The sequence below is a fragment of the Ischnura elegans genome, chromosome X, assembly GCF_921293095.1.
Source record: "Ischnura elegans chromosome X, ioIscEleg1.1, whole genome shotgun sequence".
Taxonomy (NCBI): Eukaryota; Metazoa; Arthropoda; class Insecta; order Odonata; family Coenagrionidae; genus Ischnura; species Ischnura elegans.
In genome coordinates, this window is record NC_060259.1 from 86,873,682 (window position 1) to 86,893,542 (window position 19,861).

At 38.4% G+C, this 19,861-nt stretch overlaps 2 protein-coding genes across 2 annotated transcripts in view; both read left to right on the top strand.

Annotated features, from left to right (window-relative positions):
- Positions 1 to 12,049, top strand: part of LOC124171201 (transcription factor RFX4-like) — a 52,457-nt gene extending 40,408 nt beyond the window's left edge. The window contains exons 7-10 of the mRNA XM_046550341.1: positions 4,224 to 4,338; positions 4,482 to 4,688; positions 9,861 to 10,085; positions 12,033 to 12,049. Coding sequence (XP_046406297.1) covers positions 4,224 to 4,338; positions 4,482 to 4,688; positions 9,861 to 10,085; positions 12,033 to 12,049 — 564 coding nt within the window. The remainder of the gene's footprint in view (positions 1 to 4,223; positions 4,339 to 4,481; positions 4,689 to 9,860; positions 10,086 to 12,032) is intronic.
- A 215-nt stretch (positions 12,050 to 12,264) lies between these two features.
- Positions 12,265 to 16,809, top strand: LOC124171567. The gene is made up of 3 exons (XM_046550746.1): positions 12,265 to 12,400; positions 14,559 to 14,710; positions 16,245 to 16,809. The coding sequence occupies exons 1-3, from the start codon at positions 12,283 to 12,285 to the stop codon at positions 16,536 to 16,538; spliced, it is 564 nt and encodes a 187-aa protein (XP_046406702.1). The 5' UTR covers positions 12,265 to 12,282; the 3' UTR covers positions 16,539 to 16,809.
- The last annotated feature ends 3,052 nt before the right edge of the window (positions 16,810 to 19,861 follow it).

The following is a 19,861-nucleotide window of genomic DNA, read 5'->3' on the forward strand; positions in this document are numbered from 1 at the left end:
TCTAACCTAATCACATACTAGTGAGTAGCCTTTCAGCCGTATTTCCTTGTGAGTTGGCCACTCATCGATGCACATGGTTTCCCTTGCGATTGTTACACCGCATGCCTATTTTTCCAAGCATTGGATGCTAACACATTTTGATTATGACGAACTGTGTTGCCATGGAGTGTAACTCTTTATACTTTTAGTTATAATCTCGTGACTAAACGAACTCGCACAAGCATGGCCTTTCAGGAACGTGCTTTTCCATTGTTGCGTGCTGATTGAATCTACTGTCGGCGTCAAAATGATGTGCCGCTGTACTTTGAAAATTTATATCTGAACCTGTGTGCATGCTCAATTAATGGCAATACGTCAAATTAAAGAACATTTTATTTTAAATTCTATTTCAGTTTTTTATTATAAATTAAAAAAATTAGACACGCCAGTGCAATAAATGACTCAGTGCGCCATAAAATTAGTCGTTTTGTCAACTTCATGAACTTGGTAACTCAGGGAAAACTACTAAGTCTACAGCATTCATCTTCCACAATAAGTTGCAAGCACTAGCGAATATAAATAAAATTGCTTAGCCGTATTTTTAGAACGCATAACTTGTGGTTAATTGACGAAAATGTTTAAACATTATCTAGTCCTACAGTAGTAAATATTTTAGTTGGTGGTTGACATATAATGGGCTGCTTGGACTATACAGGTTGGAGAAAAATTTTGTCACGAAATTTTAACCCTAGATAGCTAATGCCAGTAGGAAGCAAAAATACCAATGATATTTTGGTCTAAAACGCACCATGTTTTAACCAAAGAAACTTTGAGCCAAGCGCACCGTCTGGCCGCGAGTTTGCCCTGTTGCCGGATGCCATTTATACATTGCGATGTCTGGTATTTCGAGGTTAGGAGTTGTTCAGAGCAACAAGGTTCAACAAGGTAAACTCGCGGCCAATCGGAGCGCTTGCCTCAAATTTTGTAAATTAAAAATGCTGTGTTTTCGACTGAAAACATCATTGGTAATTTTGGTTCCCACTGACATCAGCTGTACCTCACAGGGTAATCCTCTAAAATCACTGGCACAGTAATGGTTTTTCCAGGTTTCGCTAATAGTAGGACCCGCCCGCCTTTGTGACGGTACGGGATTCCTCTTTCCTTCCCTTCCAACCCTATCCTGTCCCAGGAGGCGTCGTCGGGCTCCTGTCGCTGCAGCGCCTCCTTCCTTTTTTCCTGCCTTGTCCTCCCCCTTCTGCGGTGCAGAGGTGATAAGCTCATTGCTTCAGTCTCCGGCCCAGGAGAGTAACCCCGCGAGCCCGCCCTAGGGTTTCGTATCCTCTAGCATCAGCTGTATCTACAAAAAATCGTAGGATTTTTCTTCCTCATGGGAAAATCTTTCTTTTTTGTAGAAACATTAAATTATTGTTTCGCTAATAGTAGGACCCGCCCGCCTCTGTGGCAGTGCGAGATTCCTCTTCCCTTCCAACCCTATCCTATCCCAGGAGGCGTCGTCGGGCTCCTGTCGCTGCAGCGCCTCCTTCCTTTTTTCCTGCCTTGTCCTCCCCCTTCTGCGGTGCTGAGGTGATAAGCTTATAGCTTCAGTCTCCGGCCCAGGAGAGTAACCCCGCGAGCTCGCCCTAGGGTTTCGTATCCTCTGGCATCAGCTGTATCTACAAAAAATCGTAGGATTTTTCTTCCTCATGGGAAAATCTTTCTTTTTTGTAGAAACATTAAATTATTGTTTCGCTAATAGTAGGACCCGCCCGCCTCTGTGGCAGTGCGAGATTCCTCTTCCCTTCCAACCCTATCCTATCCCAGGAGGCGTCGTCGGGCTCCTGTCGCGGCGGCGCCTCCTTCCTTTTTTCCTGCCTTGTCCTCCCCCTTCTGCGGTGCAGAGGTGATAATCTCATTGCTTCAGTCTCCGGCCCAGGAGAGTAGGGGAGACCGGGGCACGTAGGCCATAGGGGCAGGATGGCCCAGTCGAGTTAATTCATACAATAGACACTGCATCGTGCTAGAAATCTATCGGAAGGTTGGTAGCACACTTCCCCTTTCTCCACAACAACATTATTACTGGTGGAGCAGTTTTTGACAAGTTGTAGCGATTAATTGTATTTGCGCGTGTTTCAGTAAAATTCTACTCCCAGGTTAAATGTGTGTTATTTAAGTTTTGATCAATTTGGACGCAATAGTTGAGTACTATAATTAAAGGTCATAGTTTAAGGATAACTTCTGTGTGGCATACAATCTAAATTGCTTCAGTGAGTTTTGTAACGAATAGAATTTATTGTAAACATGGCGATGGGGCAGGTTGGCCCAGCGACGACGGGGCACGTTGGCCACCCGGGCTAACATGTCCCGTCCTATGCATTTCTTCATCAAAAATGGCCTAATTTTGAATAGACGGTCTCTTCCACAATCAAATGAGCTGTCATTCAGGTGTAAATGATTGAATATTGTTTCAAATCGGTTACAATGCATGCTTGCCAACAATAATGTGGGGATGTACCTTTTCTTAAGTTTTGCTACCCTTTTGGACCAACACATACGTTTATTAGGGTATTTATCGTAGCATGAAATTAGCATTACAAGTCATATTGCCTGATATTAGCATTTCATACGTTCCTCCTTCTCCAAAGCTAGATTTATATTTTTCTGGTTAGCATATATGTCACTGTTTATGGAACTGTGCTTAAGCAGTTCATCCGAGAAAAATGAAAAAAAAAGTCGAGTGGACTTACGCATTTTATTGCCTCTTTAGTAGGAAGACTTGGATTACGATTTCATAATCTCGAAAGATGGATTACCCCTTCCCCACTTATATGGAGTATTTTATGTTACATTTGAGGGTAAGCTTGCCTCAATAGTCAACTCCAGAGGTGCCGATGGGTCTGCGATTAGTCGTCTTTGGGAGCGTTGGGTTGCGTCTGAACTGATTAGACACAAAGACTCAATTAAATTCACAGATGCTACTAAAATATAAGCGCAGTGGTGAAGACAGACATCTTCTTGAACGTAACATAGTATCACAATGTAACGCATGTCAACTGGAGCTATGAAAAATAAAATACGCGCGTCCGATATAGGAAGATGGAGATTCACTGTGCCTAAAGTGTGCCTTTTTCGACGGTCAGCCCGGACCACAATGTATTTAGTGCACAAATTGCAAGCGTTGTGCTCATTAGACATGTGTGAACAATGAAATCCGCGAACTATTTCACAAGAGCAATAATTGTGCTGATCCTTTGTATCTGTACAGTCACAAAAGTCAACTGGTTTGTATTAGCACGCCAGAAATCCTAATAATTTAAAGATTTCCCGTTGTTTTAGTAAAATGGTTACATATATTGAAATATATTTCTTGATAACTATTAGTTTTATTTTTATTAGCTTGATAACTATTAGTTAATCATACTAGTTCACCTTATCAAAAAATACATGGGCCAACGTGCCCCAGCCGCTGGGCCAACTTGCCCCGATGTAGGGGCACATTGGCCCACCTGTCATATGCCCAGTATTTATTTATTTTTTTAAATTTATAACTCATATATTCAAGTTTAATTATTGCCATCCAAATTTAGAAAGACCATTCTATAATTTAGCAATAATTTCATAAAGTTAACTATGCATAAATAAAAAATATTAAAAAATGTAAAAAAATCGGGCCAACGTGCCCCGGTCTCCCCTAACCCCGCGAGCCCGCCCTAGGGTTTCGTATCCTCTGGCATCAGCTGTATCTACAAAAAATCGTAGGATTTTTCTTCCTCATGGGAAAATCTTTCTTTTTTGTAGAAACATTAAATTATTGTTTCGCTAGTAGTAGGACCCGCCCGCCTCTGTGGCAGTGCGGGATTCCTCTTCCCTTCCAACCCTATCCTGTCCCAGGAGGCGTCGTCGGGCTCCTGTCGCGGAGGCGCCTCCTTCCTTTTTTCCTGCCTTGTCCTCCCCTTTCTGCGGTGCAGAGGTGATAAGCTTATAGCTTCAGACTTCGGTCCAGGAGAGTAACCCCACGAGCCCGCCCTAGGGTTTCGTATTCACTGGCATCAGCTGTTCAGGGTTAATATTATGTGTCATAATTTTTCTCCACCCCAAATTTGAGTTCCTGGTTCATCCTGTAAGCCATAATGTTTAGAGTAACGGTTTATAAATCGATATTCTAATTTATGCTCGGTTCTTAATTTTGATATGACTTATTCTAATGTGCTTGGTGGTGTACTATGATCGTTTTCTCCATTTTACAGGCACTGCCAGATAATCTTTTGCAAGTTATTCGAAAGTTTGCCCTTGAGCTGGAAGTTTGGTTGCATTTGGCTCTGGAGGATCTCCCGCCGGCATTGAAAAATATGAAAATGAGCTGTAAGTTCCCTTTTAGATTTTTTCGTAATGATTTAGTATCGACAATAGCAATTAAATTTACGGTTTTATCTTTCTGATACAGACAGACACCTAGAATCACTTGCCTTCGGTAATTATTTCATTTATTTTTTAATCTCTTACAGTGGCACATAGTTTTTCTAAAATGCTCAAAAGGCAGTCTTCATTGCACCACCTGTGTCAAGCAGCTCAAATGGTTATTTTCAACCCAGATTTGACCAATCAGATGCTTCTTGACTTGAGGAAAGTGGACTTGCAGGCAATATGTAGGCAAACTATGTACACAATGGATAATATGGAAGGCTCCATAGTTACTCAACTAATAACTGGCTGTAAGTATTCTTACTGCGTTAAATGATATCATGCGGAATTAGGTGTTCTAAATTTTGACTTATCAATTGTGCCGTCTTTAAAAATTTTCATCAGTCCATTGTGATTTTTCTGATCTAATTGTATGAAGCACCTCAAGCAATGCATTTGCTTGCAGCCAAGGATTTTGTGGTCTTTCACATTCATGGGCCAAATGCAACGCATGCCATGGGTTAAATAATTTTTCTATGACTCTTTAACTCTTAACTATGTAAATACACTACTTCACTTAAATTTTACTTAATTTTTACTGAATGTAGAGTGACTTTTACTTGATGGACGCAATTTTTAGCATCACCTTTTTTGGTATCATTGAAATGCATGAGGGCACGTGATTTATTTATATATTTTTTTTATTCGCTGCTCAATTCATGCCATTGCCAATGCAACCACAGCTCCAAACCAAAGAAGTGGTTGGAGTGGGTAGTTCATGTAAATATGTAATATATTTAAGATTTCATTAATATAAGTATGTAACATTAAAAATGTAATCTTTTCACGTACATAATCAATGGGACCATTGGTCATCTGATCAATTTGGACCATTGCGTAGTTTTATTACGTCTCTCGGCATTTGTGAAATGTCACCAAATTTAGGAACGAAAGGATAAGCAGGTAGGAGAACTGAGTGGAGAGCTGCGTCAAACCGATATTAAGATTGAAGGCTGTTACTAATAATGATGATGATGATGATGAAAGTGTAACTTAGATGAGGTGCCTCTCGTGAGCTTTTTACAGCTGAAATCCTCAGAAATATTGATTATGAGAAACCAATCAACATCTTCACTTGCTAAAATGAGCCACAAGTACTCTTTCGACTTGCTGGGATCGCTAGAACCAAATGGAAAAAATTGAAACATCCAGAAAGAAAGATAGCCCTGCTGTGATAACTTGAAAACACTTCATCTGTAGCATGAGAACATGGCATTTCACCTGTAACATAACGAAGCAAGTCTCGCTTCTCGTGACTTACAGTTAGTAATAGGTCGGAAATTAGCGACATATATTCTCGATCTAGGTCTATTGTGTGACCAAATGATGAACGGGAGCGACAAAATCTATTTGGTCGTTCGTGACCAAAGTCGTTCGTCGATCATTCGAACCGAAGTCACCCGTCGTTAATGGGCCAAGTTAGTCGTTTCAGTGATTTTGATCACTATTCCCTTGAGTGAGTAAATCGCGAATGGCCGATCGTCAGTCACTAGGTCAATTGCGACCAATATAGGCCACGACCGGTATCGGTCACTACCTATGTCAATCACAGCCGATATCAAACACGACCATGTCTTTTTCGATTGATATTGTCAAAGTGCCAATAATTTAAGGGATGCTGGGATCTAGAGCGATCTGATAGATACTGAAGAATAAAAATAAAATAGCTCTTACAGTCTTAGATCATCTTATGGTTATAATAATGGCTGCTGGAAAGCTTATTAGTTGGAAAGACACCTCATGAACCTACTGTTTTTGATTGTAAATGACTGGAAACCTTTTCTTGATCACGGATGATCGACGGATGAAATCGGTCGCTTGCGGCCTGAAAGACTGTGTCTGTCGTCGGAGGGATCCCGTTCAGCAATCGCACAAAATATCTCAATCGCGAATTTCGGTCGCTCACGACCGACTCATCACTTGTCGTCGGTCATTCGCGGTCATTCAGTCATTCTCTGAACGATCATGGTTTTTCCAAGTATTGGATTCAGTGACTTCGGTCTCCAATATTAGCCATCTAAACTGTAGCCATCAGCTATAATTAATTGCTCTACAAACTCGAAGAATCGGTTCATATGTGTTTTTCCAACTAATAGCTTCCGAGGAAAGATTATTAAAACCATAAAGTGATAAAAGAATGAAGAATTGTTTTATTTCTTTTTAATCTCTAGCACCTTTAAAATTCCGCGTAATTTGGCCTTTTGCACAATATCGGCAGCGAATGACAACGGTTTTCATTGATATCGGTCGTGACCGACACCTGTCGTCATTGAAATAAGCAGTGACCAACGATCGTTCATCCGCGATCGACACATTCAAGTGAATGGTAAACGGTGATAGACATTACTGAAACGACCTACTTGGCGTATCACTACTTTACAGTTACATTTTATCCCGTGAGGTAGGCACCATGTAACACATATGTGAATTGCGAATTAGCATCATCTCAGGGTCACATTACCTATTAGCACTTTGAGTGCCGGCTGCTAAATTTAAAGCCCTACTGAAAAATCCAGCCATTTTTACTATATTCGTACATTTTTTAAAACATTAGCATCAAAAATATATTTATATCGATGTGCATTTCAATAAAACTGGACTTTGCTCTTCTTTATGTATGAGTTGAATAACATTTATTTTAATTTTTAAATATATAATTTAACATTGAAAACCTACTGTTTTTGAAAAATAAAAAAGTTGCAACATATGATGTACCGCCATAACATGCATAATAATATTTTAACACGCTCAATTTGAACTATTTAAAGCATGGAAATCATAAAAACGCATTGTTCCAAGCAAAGCATTATAAATCCTGGATGACAAAATGGGTCAATGCACCATCAACAAACGGTCCATTGGCCAAAAGAATTTTCACACTTATTGTTAGTGGCCTAAGATGAGGATGCCTGTATCTACAGAGGACTTTTCGTCCTGAAGACATAAATTGAACTCTTTTTTCATCGAGCAGTTGATTTTTGTAAAAACAGAACCCCTAAGCAGTAAACTGGAAAAGTACCACGGGCGAAATATTACGGCTTCACGCATACAAAGCCAATTAAAAGGAAAGACGTAATATAACGTCCATGGAAATCCTCAGAAGGATTAGCAGGACGTAATGTTACGTCCGTGGCACGCAAAGTGTTAACACGAGCTCCGCTGAGCCCATCGAGTTATCAACTACAATTGTTTTGAAGCTTCATTTTTAAGGAAAATTGCAGGATTTATTGCGACAGAATTCCAACGCCCATGAATCACGGCGGCCGGAGATAATTCCTTAACATTAAGGAGGATCGGAAAAAACGATTTATATTCAAGCACTTGGACCATTGAAAAAAGTTATTGAAAAAACTCAAAAATCGCCCAAAACACAGTTATTTCTAGGTCAACCCTTGACTCTTGCTATATGACCTTTTAAGGTTGAGGAGTAGAAAATCTGAAAATGTTTAATTTTACAGTCATTCCTAACAGATTTTTCTCAGTTACACATCATTAGGGGAAATATTTCATCCACTTTGTTGTATCTGCCACCCTTAAGCTACAAATTGACTCTATAGAGCGCATGTGTAGGGGACTCTTTGCAACCTAGACGCAGCAAGGTGTAGTGGCACGTGGTGATGGGCATAAGGCCACTTGCTCCTCCTGCCTGCTCGTCATGAATGGAGAAAAATTCAGATTCCATCCATTCTTCATCAACAATTGAACTAGTATGCAGCATATAAACAATTTCAGGTAAATAATCACGAAGGAATGGTAGTTTGAATTTAATTTAGGGTCTTTCCTTCTGTGTTCCTAGTGGCTAATAAATCAGAGTCTGTTTCTGCAGTGTGAATGTTCTAGGGATATGTGAGAGATAGCTTCATTGGACACAATTTTCCCTACATTGGTGTTACTGGAGACTTTTGATCAAACGAAATTATATTAAGGTAAATGATAGGATCTTAAGTAAGATAAGAAATAAGAAAATAAAATAAATAATAGCCTTTATAAACAAGTTGAATTTTCAATGAAGGTGCCACTCGTGTCAACAAAAAGGCTAGGAACTTTAGAGACATGCTACTATTCCTACCATTCCTGAAATAGATGTTATCAAGTTAATTTTATGGGATAATAAGAAAAAATATACTCTAAGATAAGGCATGAGCAAATAACCTGTTTGTAACTGTTAAAAAATCCCAGAAAATGTGTGTCACTCATGATTGTAAGGTAATTTCGAGGCCCATGCTCCCCTAGTTTTTTTGCCTTTTATTGAGGTATAAGTATGGGACTATTGATGGAGCTAATGGAGTTAATGGCTCAGACACTCAAAAAAGGGAAAAAAAAACTCAGAACAGCATCAACAGAGAATGGAGTAACAGAATCAATTGATTATAATCAATGACCGTTATTAGCCTCCCGCAGTTGACCAAAATTATTGACCATCATTTCATTTTTAACGTCAACGAAATAACTCATCTATTCGCTTAGCTATCAGCATTGAGTGATTGGTAGGTATGGTGTGATATGTTGATGATAAACATGCTTAAATATATTAACCCATTGTACTCTATCAAAAGGTAATACTATTTTGAGTTCAATGCTGGAACATATGTAGGTCATTTAGTGTGGGAACCAGAAATACAATTTACAATTACAGGGATACAGAAATACAATTACTCAATCATAAATGTCCTTTTTGTGAAATCTTGAACTTCTGAATGATAAAGAAACACTTGAGGCTACATCATAGGTTACAATAAAATATTACTTTCCAATTTTTAACCAATATAAAGGGAGACTGAGTGGTTTATATCCAATTTTAGTTTTAGCTCCCTGTATTTTTCTCTATCCATAATTTTTACCATGTCAATTCCTTAGCTTTTATATATGTAATTAAATGCTATGGATTACTTTCCTAAGATTCATGCATGGTTTGAAAATGGCTCCTCATTCAAACAAGTTGGTGGTCTGGATGAAAACATGTACATATCAAAACTTCAGTCCTCAAGAAAGTATTTCATTGCATCTCTTCTTCTCCATGTTTGCCTACTTGTAGTGGCTGGCTTAAATATATTATATAGTTGAATTACCCCTGAGTACCTCGCAAACCTTTGCACAAAACAATCAAAGTGAAAAACAATCAATTTTGAGAAAAATCCAAAGAGAAAAAATCATTGGCTTTGAGCGGGATTCAAACCTGGATCTCCCCTATTCCAGTCAAGTGCTTTAACCAGTTAAGCTACTGAGGCGTCATTCTCCTCCTGGTAGCTTAACTGATTAAAGCACTTGACCAGAAATTGGGAGATCCAAGTTCAAATGACTTTTTTCTCTTTGGATTTTTTGTGCAATTTGTGTGTTCTGGTGACACCACAAAGTTATCACCATGGCTATCGTTGGTATAATTAAATTTTGAGAGACTTGCTTCAGGTTGATTTATTCTGCAGTGTTCCATGAGTTTGAGCAGTTACTCGAAGGCCAAGCAGCAATTGAAACATATGTGGAATGGCTAGAGTCAATAATTGACCGATGTGTCCTCCACCCAGCAAATAGCACCATGGGTGGCTCCACACCATGCTTGCGTCACTTAGCACGAAAGTTTCTTCTGGCTTGGACTGGCTTTGGGACCAGGGTCATTAGGGATATGACACTACATTCAGCACCCAGTTTCGGTGAGTGAAAGAAACGAATTGAGAAGATAAAATCCAATGGAAAAATGTATGGTATGCTTGGAAATTGTTCCATGGAGAGTGTTCACTCTTCTATGCTGTGCCTGGTTACAATACAATTAAGGAGAGACAACTGTTAGTAATGCTGCAAAGTTTATTCACTTGCCCATGACCATAAATATTGAATCAATTGAATGGCATGTAGCATAATTTTGTTCCAGAAAGAGGAGAAAATTTTCTACTAGCCTAAGTAAGCCCAAGTTTAAGTAAGAGTAAAAACTGAGTCGATCATTACCAATCCTACTAATAAAAAGTGATTCTATGAGAAGCACTGCATATTTAATATTTATTCTGAGTTGTGTCTACTTGGTTTAATTTGATTTAATACAAAAATTTTGGTTCTTTGAAAAAGCTGCTGGAGTCAAATACTCTGTGTTGGCATATCCTTTTGAGTCACTTCCTTTTGTTGATCAGCTTGATCCTTCGTGTGGTGGTGATTTACTCTGCCTATTCTTGGTCATTAGCCTGGGTGAATGGTTCGAAATTTTTCTAAAATAACATGCTCTGGGACCCAATATCCAACAGGAGTCCACCACTCTACCTGAGATAGGAAGCCCTTGAGGCTTGGAAGGAAGAAAATTCTATGCATCAGGGAAGGAAACAACAGACCATTATTCTCAGGGAAAGCAAAGTTTACACTCATTCTTGTAGCATTTATCTAAAATGGCTCTGCATAAAATACATATGATATAATTAGGGGAAAGGGAGGAAACAAAAGGGCAACACATGGTTACTCCTTCAAGGCCGCGATCAGTGCCAGGTAATGGTAGCATAGATTTTTACAGGGTGGTTAATTTTCATTTGCTCTTTACAGTACATATATGCTATGTAATTCATGGAGTAACTTTTCACTCTCCTCTCATTTGATGATCTCACTTCTGCTTGGTTGGCCCATTTTGCACCATTAATTCAACTGTACCTGTTCATTGCAAAAGACTGAATAGACTACCTTATTAATGTACATGCTATAGCAATTGTACTAAGGTGTTTCAATTTAAGTGCTACCCTTAGTGCAGTAATAGTGGCAGAGCACAATTGCACAGTTGTGATAAGCTAATGCTTTTATGTAATAAAATTCTAGCACAATGGCAGAAAATTTTACCCTCTGGGTGGACTTGCTTGTTGTAGTTAATGGTAACTGTATCACTTGTGTATTCATTAACCAGGGGAGGACTAAAGTCATCGTTTTGGGATTGGGGGAGTTTCATAACCTTCTGCAGCCCAATACCTATCAGAAATAATTCGTCTTAGGTCAGATATGCATAGACAAGTTGCTTTTAGATATTTCCAACAGTTAATTTAATTATTACTTTTTTTGGCTGTTGAAAGAAAAACTTTCATTTCAGAGCCAGCATTAAGATTGAATAATTGGGGGTGGCCACCCCCCTTTGATCTACCACTGTCATTAAGGGACCACCCAAGCTCTATTGTTTGTATCTCTTATGATTTGGAATTCTCCACTCTTCCTTCTCTCCCCAGCAAAGCTATTTGCACAAGGCACACTTAGTGCTGCTTCTCATATTTTCTCAGGTTTACAACTATCCTCTCACTTGCATGGAGGCTATTGAGTGTTGGACTAGGTAGCTTTTGTGAGCTATGTTATGCTGCATGGAATAATTAGGCATGGAATCAAAAGGGATTATCTATTGTCAACTTTGCAGCACAAGCATTGATGCTCAGCATCGCCTTCATCTTGCTCTAAATGTGATGTCCAGTGTGAGAATCTGTGTCAAATTTATGAAAATTTCTTTGTCTTTAACTCTATTCTTCATCTTGATTATGGACTATGTTCTAAAAAATTAGCAATGGAACTAAAACATGAATAATCTTTGTACATATGTGTTGTTATATTATATACTAATGTACTTTTATTTCCTCACTCTCATTTAGGTGATCAGTCTGGTTAAGCCAAAGATTGAATCTTTTTTTACCTTTGATAGTATCAATTGCACGCAAACGGTGGTTAAATACATCCTTTTCATTTATTGCATCACCATGCTTCACTGGCTCAAAGAGTCCATAGCATCCATATCTATCCTCCTATTTCGAGTGCATATTTTGATGGATGATCATGGTTGTGAAAAGCAGGTGTTCATGATTTTATATCTCTTTTCTAGGATCATTTCATCTCCTTCATCTAATGTTTGATGACTGCATATTTCATTTAGTTGATATTCTACACTTAGAAGATAGAGCCAAAGAAATGCTTCGGAATGCTAACCTCAACACTCAGCCTGACTTTGACATACATTGGGAAAGTGAGTATCTGTTGGAAATGATCACAATTTTATTGAACTCCAGGGTATATTCTTTTACCTTCTAGCAAAGGGAGATAGGGCAAGATAAAGAATTCCTTGGTCAAGAATTATTTACGTCACTCCATTGTTCCAGAAACCTCTAGGTTAATATCTAATTAAGCCTGAGATTAAGATATTGAGTCTCAGTTGTACGATAAATTCCAGGTGCAATTGATATGGGAAGGCTCTCTTGTTTCATTTCAAATTAACCCTTTTGTGCTGGAGCCTCGTGGGGGGGATATTCCTCCATGTTACCAGTCCCTTGAAAATGTTTTGGTCTCCCCTGTGCAAAGCTCTCTCGCGTCGACAGAAGGCAGAAGTTTGCACCCATCCAAAGGTTGGGACCCATCCCTGCAGGATGCTGATCCCTTTCCTTGGCCGCTGTCTGAGACCATAGAGGGATTAAAAGACAGTGCGAGCCCACGGTCAGCCGAGTGTTTTATATAAACAAATATTTGTTGCTCCCATCATTTTTTAAATATATAAAATGAATTCCCTGTTTTCTTCTGAGCATGAAGAAATTGTAACTGAAGTCCTAACATTCATATTGACGGATTTAGTAAATTTCTACTCCATATTGACTAATTTTGAATTGAACTGAACTTTCGTTGATATTAACATTAGAACTCCATCTGAATTTCCATGTGATAAGCAAAAAAAGTAGAATTCATTTCTAACTTTAGATTTATGAGATAAGCAACAAATATTTTTTTTGGAAAAACACTGCAAACAGAATTGGGTGACCATGCAGATAGGACGGGTGAGGGTTGATATGAGTGGCTGAGGAAGAGCTTGGGCTCATGCTAAGTTGGGTCTCGAGGGACGACCGAGTAGATGGGCCCATTATGTCTGGGGCGGTCACTTTCCTCCACCCTGCACTGAATATATTTGGCTTTCATTTGTTTGCATCAGAAAACTGATGCCGTGAATGTGTGGTGTTGGTTTTTTTGCAAAGAAAATCCTTGCTGCAGATGTGCGGCATTCAGTGCAAAAGGGTTAATCATTAATTAACACATTTCATAATAATAACTTGAATTCTTCTCATTTGGTCCTGCCAGTTGAACAATTAAATGAGGATATTCAGACATTCAATGGGTATTTTTAACTTGCATTATCTTGTTTCTTATGAGCGTAAATGTTATTTTCTTGAAGTGATTTCATTTATATTAGCTTACCTTTATAATAGTTTAAATTGGATACCCTTGTTTTGTTTTGTGCAATTAAATTTTAAATGACTTTTTAGCATTATCATTATCTTATAGAAGAATTTCCTATTGTTTTTTTTAATTACATTCGTCTGACATTAATTCTTAAAATTTTAGCAATAATTTTTTAGAAAATACGTTAGTAGGAATGACCAACGGCAAAAATAAGTAAAATGAGAAAAAGATTATCTTCCCTGAAGCTAGAATCAAATTTTTTTTTCCATTTCCTGTGATAAAACTATGTATACATACATACATATATGTCATCCTGTTATGTTGAGTTCTGTGATAGAACTCTGCTAGAATTTCCATTGAAAATTGTATAGACTCAGTGTAAACTAAATTGGTCATTGCATGTTTTATATTTTCATTTATATATAAAGTACTTGTTGTAAAAACATTACCAATACAGCAAAATTTGTTGTGCTAAAGTTATAGAAAACAAGTCCAAGGGTCAAGTAGAGGTCCCAAACAGTGGGTCGAATCCCTCTTCAAGCTGGTCGTGAGGTGAAGAGGCATGCCTATGTTTATTACTTAGGACACAGTCATTCCCCATCCCCTCATTTTGATGTACCTACTTGATACTCATTCTTTTGCTCAGGAAAACCTTGTCAGCAATAGTCGATTTTAGGCACAAAAAGGCTAAGTTTGATAAAACCATGGTTTCAAAGAAAGTCATCCTAGAGGTAAATTCATTCACTAAAAAGATAATTTCAAACTTTATTTTAAGTATCAGAATGTATGGAGTGAATTATAAAATTTGATCTGTAAATTTTGAACCTGCTATTTGCTTTCCAGTTGTTGAAAATAGTGCTTCCTTCAGACCCTGCAGTATTTGAGTAACCTTTTTCATAGCTTTTATGTATAATCATTTAGAATGCAGTACATACTTACTAGCAATCTTCTGTTTGTAGATGCCTCGGAGTTAGCTCATCAAGGAGCTGTTCATGGAGAGTTTGTTACTGCCACGGAAACATTCCAGGGACCATTGCACTATGAAACAGATTTTAGGATTGGATGTAAAAATCAAGGAAGGAATTATATATATCAGAACTGTATTAATCAGGTGAGTGGCAAGGAGTGAATGTAAATAGTTAAATCTCCAAATGCATTTCAAGTTAGTTTGTTCAATCGACAGTGAATTCTCTAATCCATGTGCACCAGAATTTCAGAGTGTGTTGGTAATTTTATGCTAATAAGGCTGCGAGAAAATTATGAAGTCAATATAACTCACTCTATTAAAGCTCTATCTTAGTTCATCAAGATAATTTGGCTTATCAAGAATTTTGAATAGGTAGCTGCCATGGCATTTTTTAGGTGAGCTTTCAATTATGTATTTGCTATGCCCAGACTAAGGAGGGCTAAACCTACCCTGAGTCACCTTCTATGGCAGACAAAAATGACAAATTTCAATAGGGAAAATACAGTAGCAGGTGAAGAAATTTCAACTTGGCTATTTCAACATTAGCCTTTATTAGTATTGTTACTGAACACCAAGGATGAAATTTGCCATGAAAAAATGGTGTTCATAAATTTGCACCCATGCTCGTGACTGCATATAAAGTCACTTGTTTCATGCAGGGCTTTGTTGTTACGGGAAGGGAAGCTGGGGGGCTGAGTGGTTTTAAGGGGAAACCAGTGTTAGGTGGTGGTTGGGCTTGATGTTTGGGTAGGTGTCACTCAAAGCAGGGAGGGGGAGAGGCTCGATGAGCAAGGACGAAAGTGGAGGAAGGAGGAGCATGAGGAATACAGGTGGTCAGTGAGAGCGGCGGATCAAGGTCTTATCTGGGGGGCACTGAGATTTTGCATCTGGGGTCTGGCATGCATGGACAAGTAGCTTTTAGATATTCATAAATTATTTTTAGACATAATTTTCTAAGCTGGTGAAATATGTACATAAAAACTTTTGATAGTTAGCCATCATAAAAATTACATTCTTTTCAAATTTTCCAGAAATTAAGGGGTGGGACGATATCTCCACTCTTTGTCCACTGATACAGTCGTTAATGAGTTTTGAATCTCATCCACTAATCATTGTGATTGGCCATTGTTTACTGCAATTTTCTTAATAGAGTGAAGTTCTTTCAACATGTTGGTTTTCAATATGGGAGTGTGGATCATGGATGTGACTGATTTCATTTTTTGGAGAATATGTCTGGAGCATTCATAAATGATGATTACCAAGTCCGAGTTGCAATGTCTTCAGCTCCAACAATGAAAGACTTCTCTTCTATCAATGAGAGAGGAAAAACAGTATTTGCTATCTGGAAATGTAATCAACACATTTATTTCAACTTAAAATTCTTTGAGAGTGATGGCATATAAAAGGGGAGGGGGACCATCAAGGGGCTGCAGTGAAAATGGACTGTCTCCCCAAAAATGGCCATAATTCACGTGTTTGAAAATTAATCATGGCATCTGAAAACTGGCTACTGCAAATAAGTGCTATAAGTCAGCCTCTGATAGTAACAGAGCAGAATTTTACCAGGGGATGATCTAAGCATTGTCACATTTGGGCAGCTGAAATTTTGAAGCTTGTTATACTTGTAATTTCTATTTAATTAATAGATGCTTTATTTTATTATTCTACTTACTTCCAGAGTTGCATGGACACAGACAGCACAATACCAGATATGATGCCAACACATAATCAATCAGTGATAGATAAATCTGAAAAATTAGTGAACTCTACTGTGCTATCATATGGATCTTGTGATGAAAACCAGGGTATCTGTTCACAATTTGGAATTTCTAGAAGAGCTGAACAAACTGGAATGTCATCATCTGATAGTCACCTTTATCAAGATTTTAGTGTAGGCATGAATTCTCATTCTTCAGGTGGTTACTACCATTACTACAATTCCAACACAAGCTACCCCAATAACAGGTACTGATTTCATCATCAAACAAAACTGTGATATTAAAAAAGTGATGCAAAATTTTCCCATGAATCATGTAATTTCAATGCTGACTGTGCACAGCATCAGTAAGGATACAAATGCATTTCTTTGTACAGTCATGAAGGATTTATTACAAAAGAATGAATGTTGGCAGGAATCAAGATTTATACTTTATTTTGGATAAGACCATGTATTCTGAATAATTTAGATAAAAAATTGGCTTTTTGATATGTTCACGGCCAAGAAAATACAACCAAATAAAATAAAAGCGGCTGTTATTCCTAAACATTTTGATGAAACTGCTTCATGTTCCTCCTGTTAACCTGAAATAAATGATATTTAGTGTTGTATCTTTTACATAACCCTAACACCAGTGGCGACGACTCCATGGGTCTGAGGGGGCACAAGCCCTCTCAAAAATTTGTCGTGGGGTTGAGGAAAAAATTTGTCAGGCTTGCTGATTTTCCCTGAAGTCTCCAGTTTTCGAGAGTTAAGTTTTAAGGGTTCTAATGTTGATCACATGACTCTTCTAAAATTCTTAAAAAAAAATTTAAACTCACTATTTTTATAATTCCCGAGGGCAAGACCCCCGGCAATATTTTTTATATGCCGGCACCCCTGCCTAACACCTTACATTTGCTAAGCCTATATACCTAAGATTATATGAACCCAATTTGTAATTCTTAAAACATTCTCCCGGGGCAATTGCATTTTATGCCTAAAGACAAATTTTGCACCAACTCTCTAGATTAACGGTCCCATAGATGCTTTCTGCTGATACATATAATATTTCAAAGAACATTTGGAAGGTTTGCTGATTATGTGCAAGGGTAGATCTAGATTTTTTCTGGAGGGGGCACCAGGGTGTGACAGGCAAACGGTCTTCCCATGTTTGGGATTAAAAACTATATGCAACAATAACTCTTCAAAATAGATGTATACACTCTTAATTTTGATATAAAACTTATTAATATGTAATTATTAATAACTTTTATATTAAAATATAAAATTTATTAGCATTTGTATTAAAAATCTTGTCTATTTTTAATCATCTGGGGGGGGGGGGGGGAGGGCACGTGCCCCCTCCTAAATCCAGCTATAATTAAGTGCCTTCACATTTTGTAGTTAATGAAGAATTTTTTACTAAAATACATTAATGGCTTTCTTAACCTTGTAAAATCATGGCTCTTTAACAAAAATTGAGGTGAACTGTCACAAACATTTGTACCCTGGCTGATCAGCCAGACAGGATTGAAACCTGTAACCACCAAATTACCTGGTGAGGCTTGGCCACCAGAAGTCCTGTCAGACAAGGTGAGGAACCTTAAGCTCATAAATTGACTAAAAATTATTGGAAAATTTTGGTGACTCCCATTTCATATAGGATTTGATGTGATTTGCTTATACATAGCTTCATCAAGTGAAATGACAAGTGAGCATATGGGGAAGCCTGAAAGAAAGGGGTGGTAGAGATTGGTTGGAGAATGGTAGGACAGGGATGACACAAGGGTTTAAGCGGTACACATATTATCTGGTTTCAGTTTGAGGTGTGCTTAATTCCTGCCAGATGGTGTTGGACTCAGACCCACTTAGCATCAAACATCTTCGAGGCATCTCACGAGACATTATGATCTCATATGCATGTAGACGTCTCAGAGGCGTACATACTTATCGAGTACTGACCACATGGTCACAGATGTGGCCAGACAAATGAAGGGAATGATAGACAAATTTAGGCAAATGAATATTTTTCCTGTCACATGTGTGAGGCACTTCCTTCAGAAGTATACAGGCATATGGGATCATAATGTCTAATGGGATGTCTTGGAGGTATTTGATGCTATGTGGGGAAGAGCTGGTACTGAGAGGGCTGGCTTCCTGTGGGTCACTGTTATTCCTCAGGAAAATCAGCACATGGATATTGCTCCCGTTTGAAAGAATAAGGTGGAGATGAGGGGTGAATTCCTTGAATTCCACCCTTCCTCAACCACTTATTTCTCACTCCCCCCTCTCACTCAATTTCTCCTTTGATCCTTTATGGCAAACATCAGGAAACATCCACACCGAGGATTTCGTGACCACAAGAGATTGAACAGTGACCACAGATGACCAATCAGAGTTTTCCTGAGGTCTCACCTGGACCCCAGGAAATCCTCTTAAATCACACCTTCAGGGCCTTATGCCTGATGCGTTCGGGATGTGTTTATTTAATTTCAGAACATTCAAATGAACATCCTTACACACTGATTCATGAGCAAACGGCCTGATGCCTTTGTAGCGATTGTTACGCTGAATATCACTTTTGTAACAATAGGGTAGTTTCCTTCATCAAAGAAAACGAAAGACATTGATTGCGATTCGTTACCCACCATTAGTGTATTCATAATATACAAATTATTTGGTTTTAGAAATACCGGTTTAGACGAACGGCAATGGTCCATTTTTATCCTCATTTGAAAAGGGCCAGATTGGTGCCCATGCGATGCCGCTCCACGTGATGTCACAGGGACCTAGTTTCTAAATGAGAAGATAGGAGTTATACATCGTCTGAGGTTACCAATGCATGCATGAGGCGCAGAGCTCAGGGAAACATGTCTCAATAATCACATATTAAAACTGGCTAAGGTCGGAAAGTTTTCTTTGTTTGATAAGGTATTAATAATCCTTATTTAAGCCAAGCGCTACCAGCCAGCAGGGTACTCAGCTACCCGCTAGCAGCCTCTGTCGTATCAGTGCTAAGCCTTGCCTCAAGGTCACCTCACAGGGCGGCAGCGGGAACCAGAAATACGTTGTACGGAGAGATTTCCCGGCATTCATACTTACGCATCGCGTTTTGGCGCGCTTGAAAATTTTCACTTTTCATTTAATCGCGAAAAATAGATATCGTCATTTAAAAATCTAAAAGCGTGAAATACGTACTCCAGGAGTAATAATCTTTCGATTTAGGCAATAAAAAAATAATAGGAAACCACGAGTTGAAGAAGAAGAACATTTGGGCGATAAGAAGAAAACATTTCACCCCTACGAAAAACTGTGAGGTATGTACTCTTTCTCGCTGTAATTATTTGGATGTAATTTTAAGTTAGAAGTGGCTTCGGGATGTTGATGCATCAACATCCCGAACTATTCAGTACTAAAAATGGTGATTCAAAATATTGTAACAGCAATACAGCAATTCTTTTGAAAATTCTGGCATTTTAGTTGTCTTTTTTGTATTAATTCATTCGTTAAACGTGTGGTTAAAGGAGAAACTAGGAATAAGCTGCCAAGTTTATAGGATCGAAAATTATCTGTATCCGTCATTTTCAGTGAGAAAG

Bases quoted from the DNA above. Each gene is read 5' to 3' on its own strand.
- LOC124171567 (XM_046550746.1), top strand. From the start codon at position 12,283: ATGTTTGATGACTGCATATTTCATTTAGTTGATATTCTACACTTAGAA. The intron at 12,401-14,558 runs GTGAGTATCTGT...TTCTGTTTGTAG, and splicing joins CTTTGACATACATTGGGAAA to ATGCCTCGGAGTTAGCTCAT. The intron at 14,711-16,244 runs GTGAGTGGCAAG...ACTTACTTCCAG, and splicing joins ATCAGAACTGTATTAATCAG to AGTTGCATGGACACAGACAG.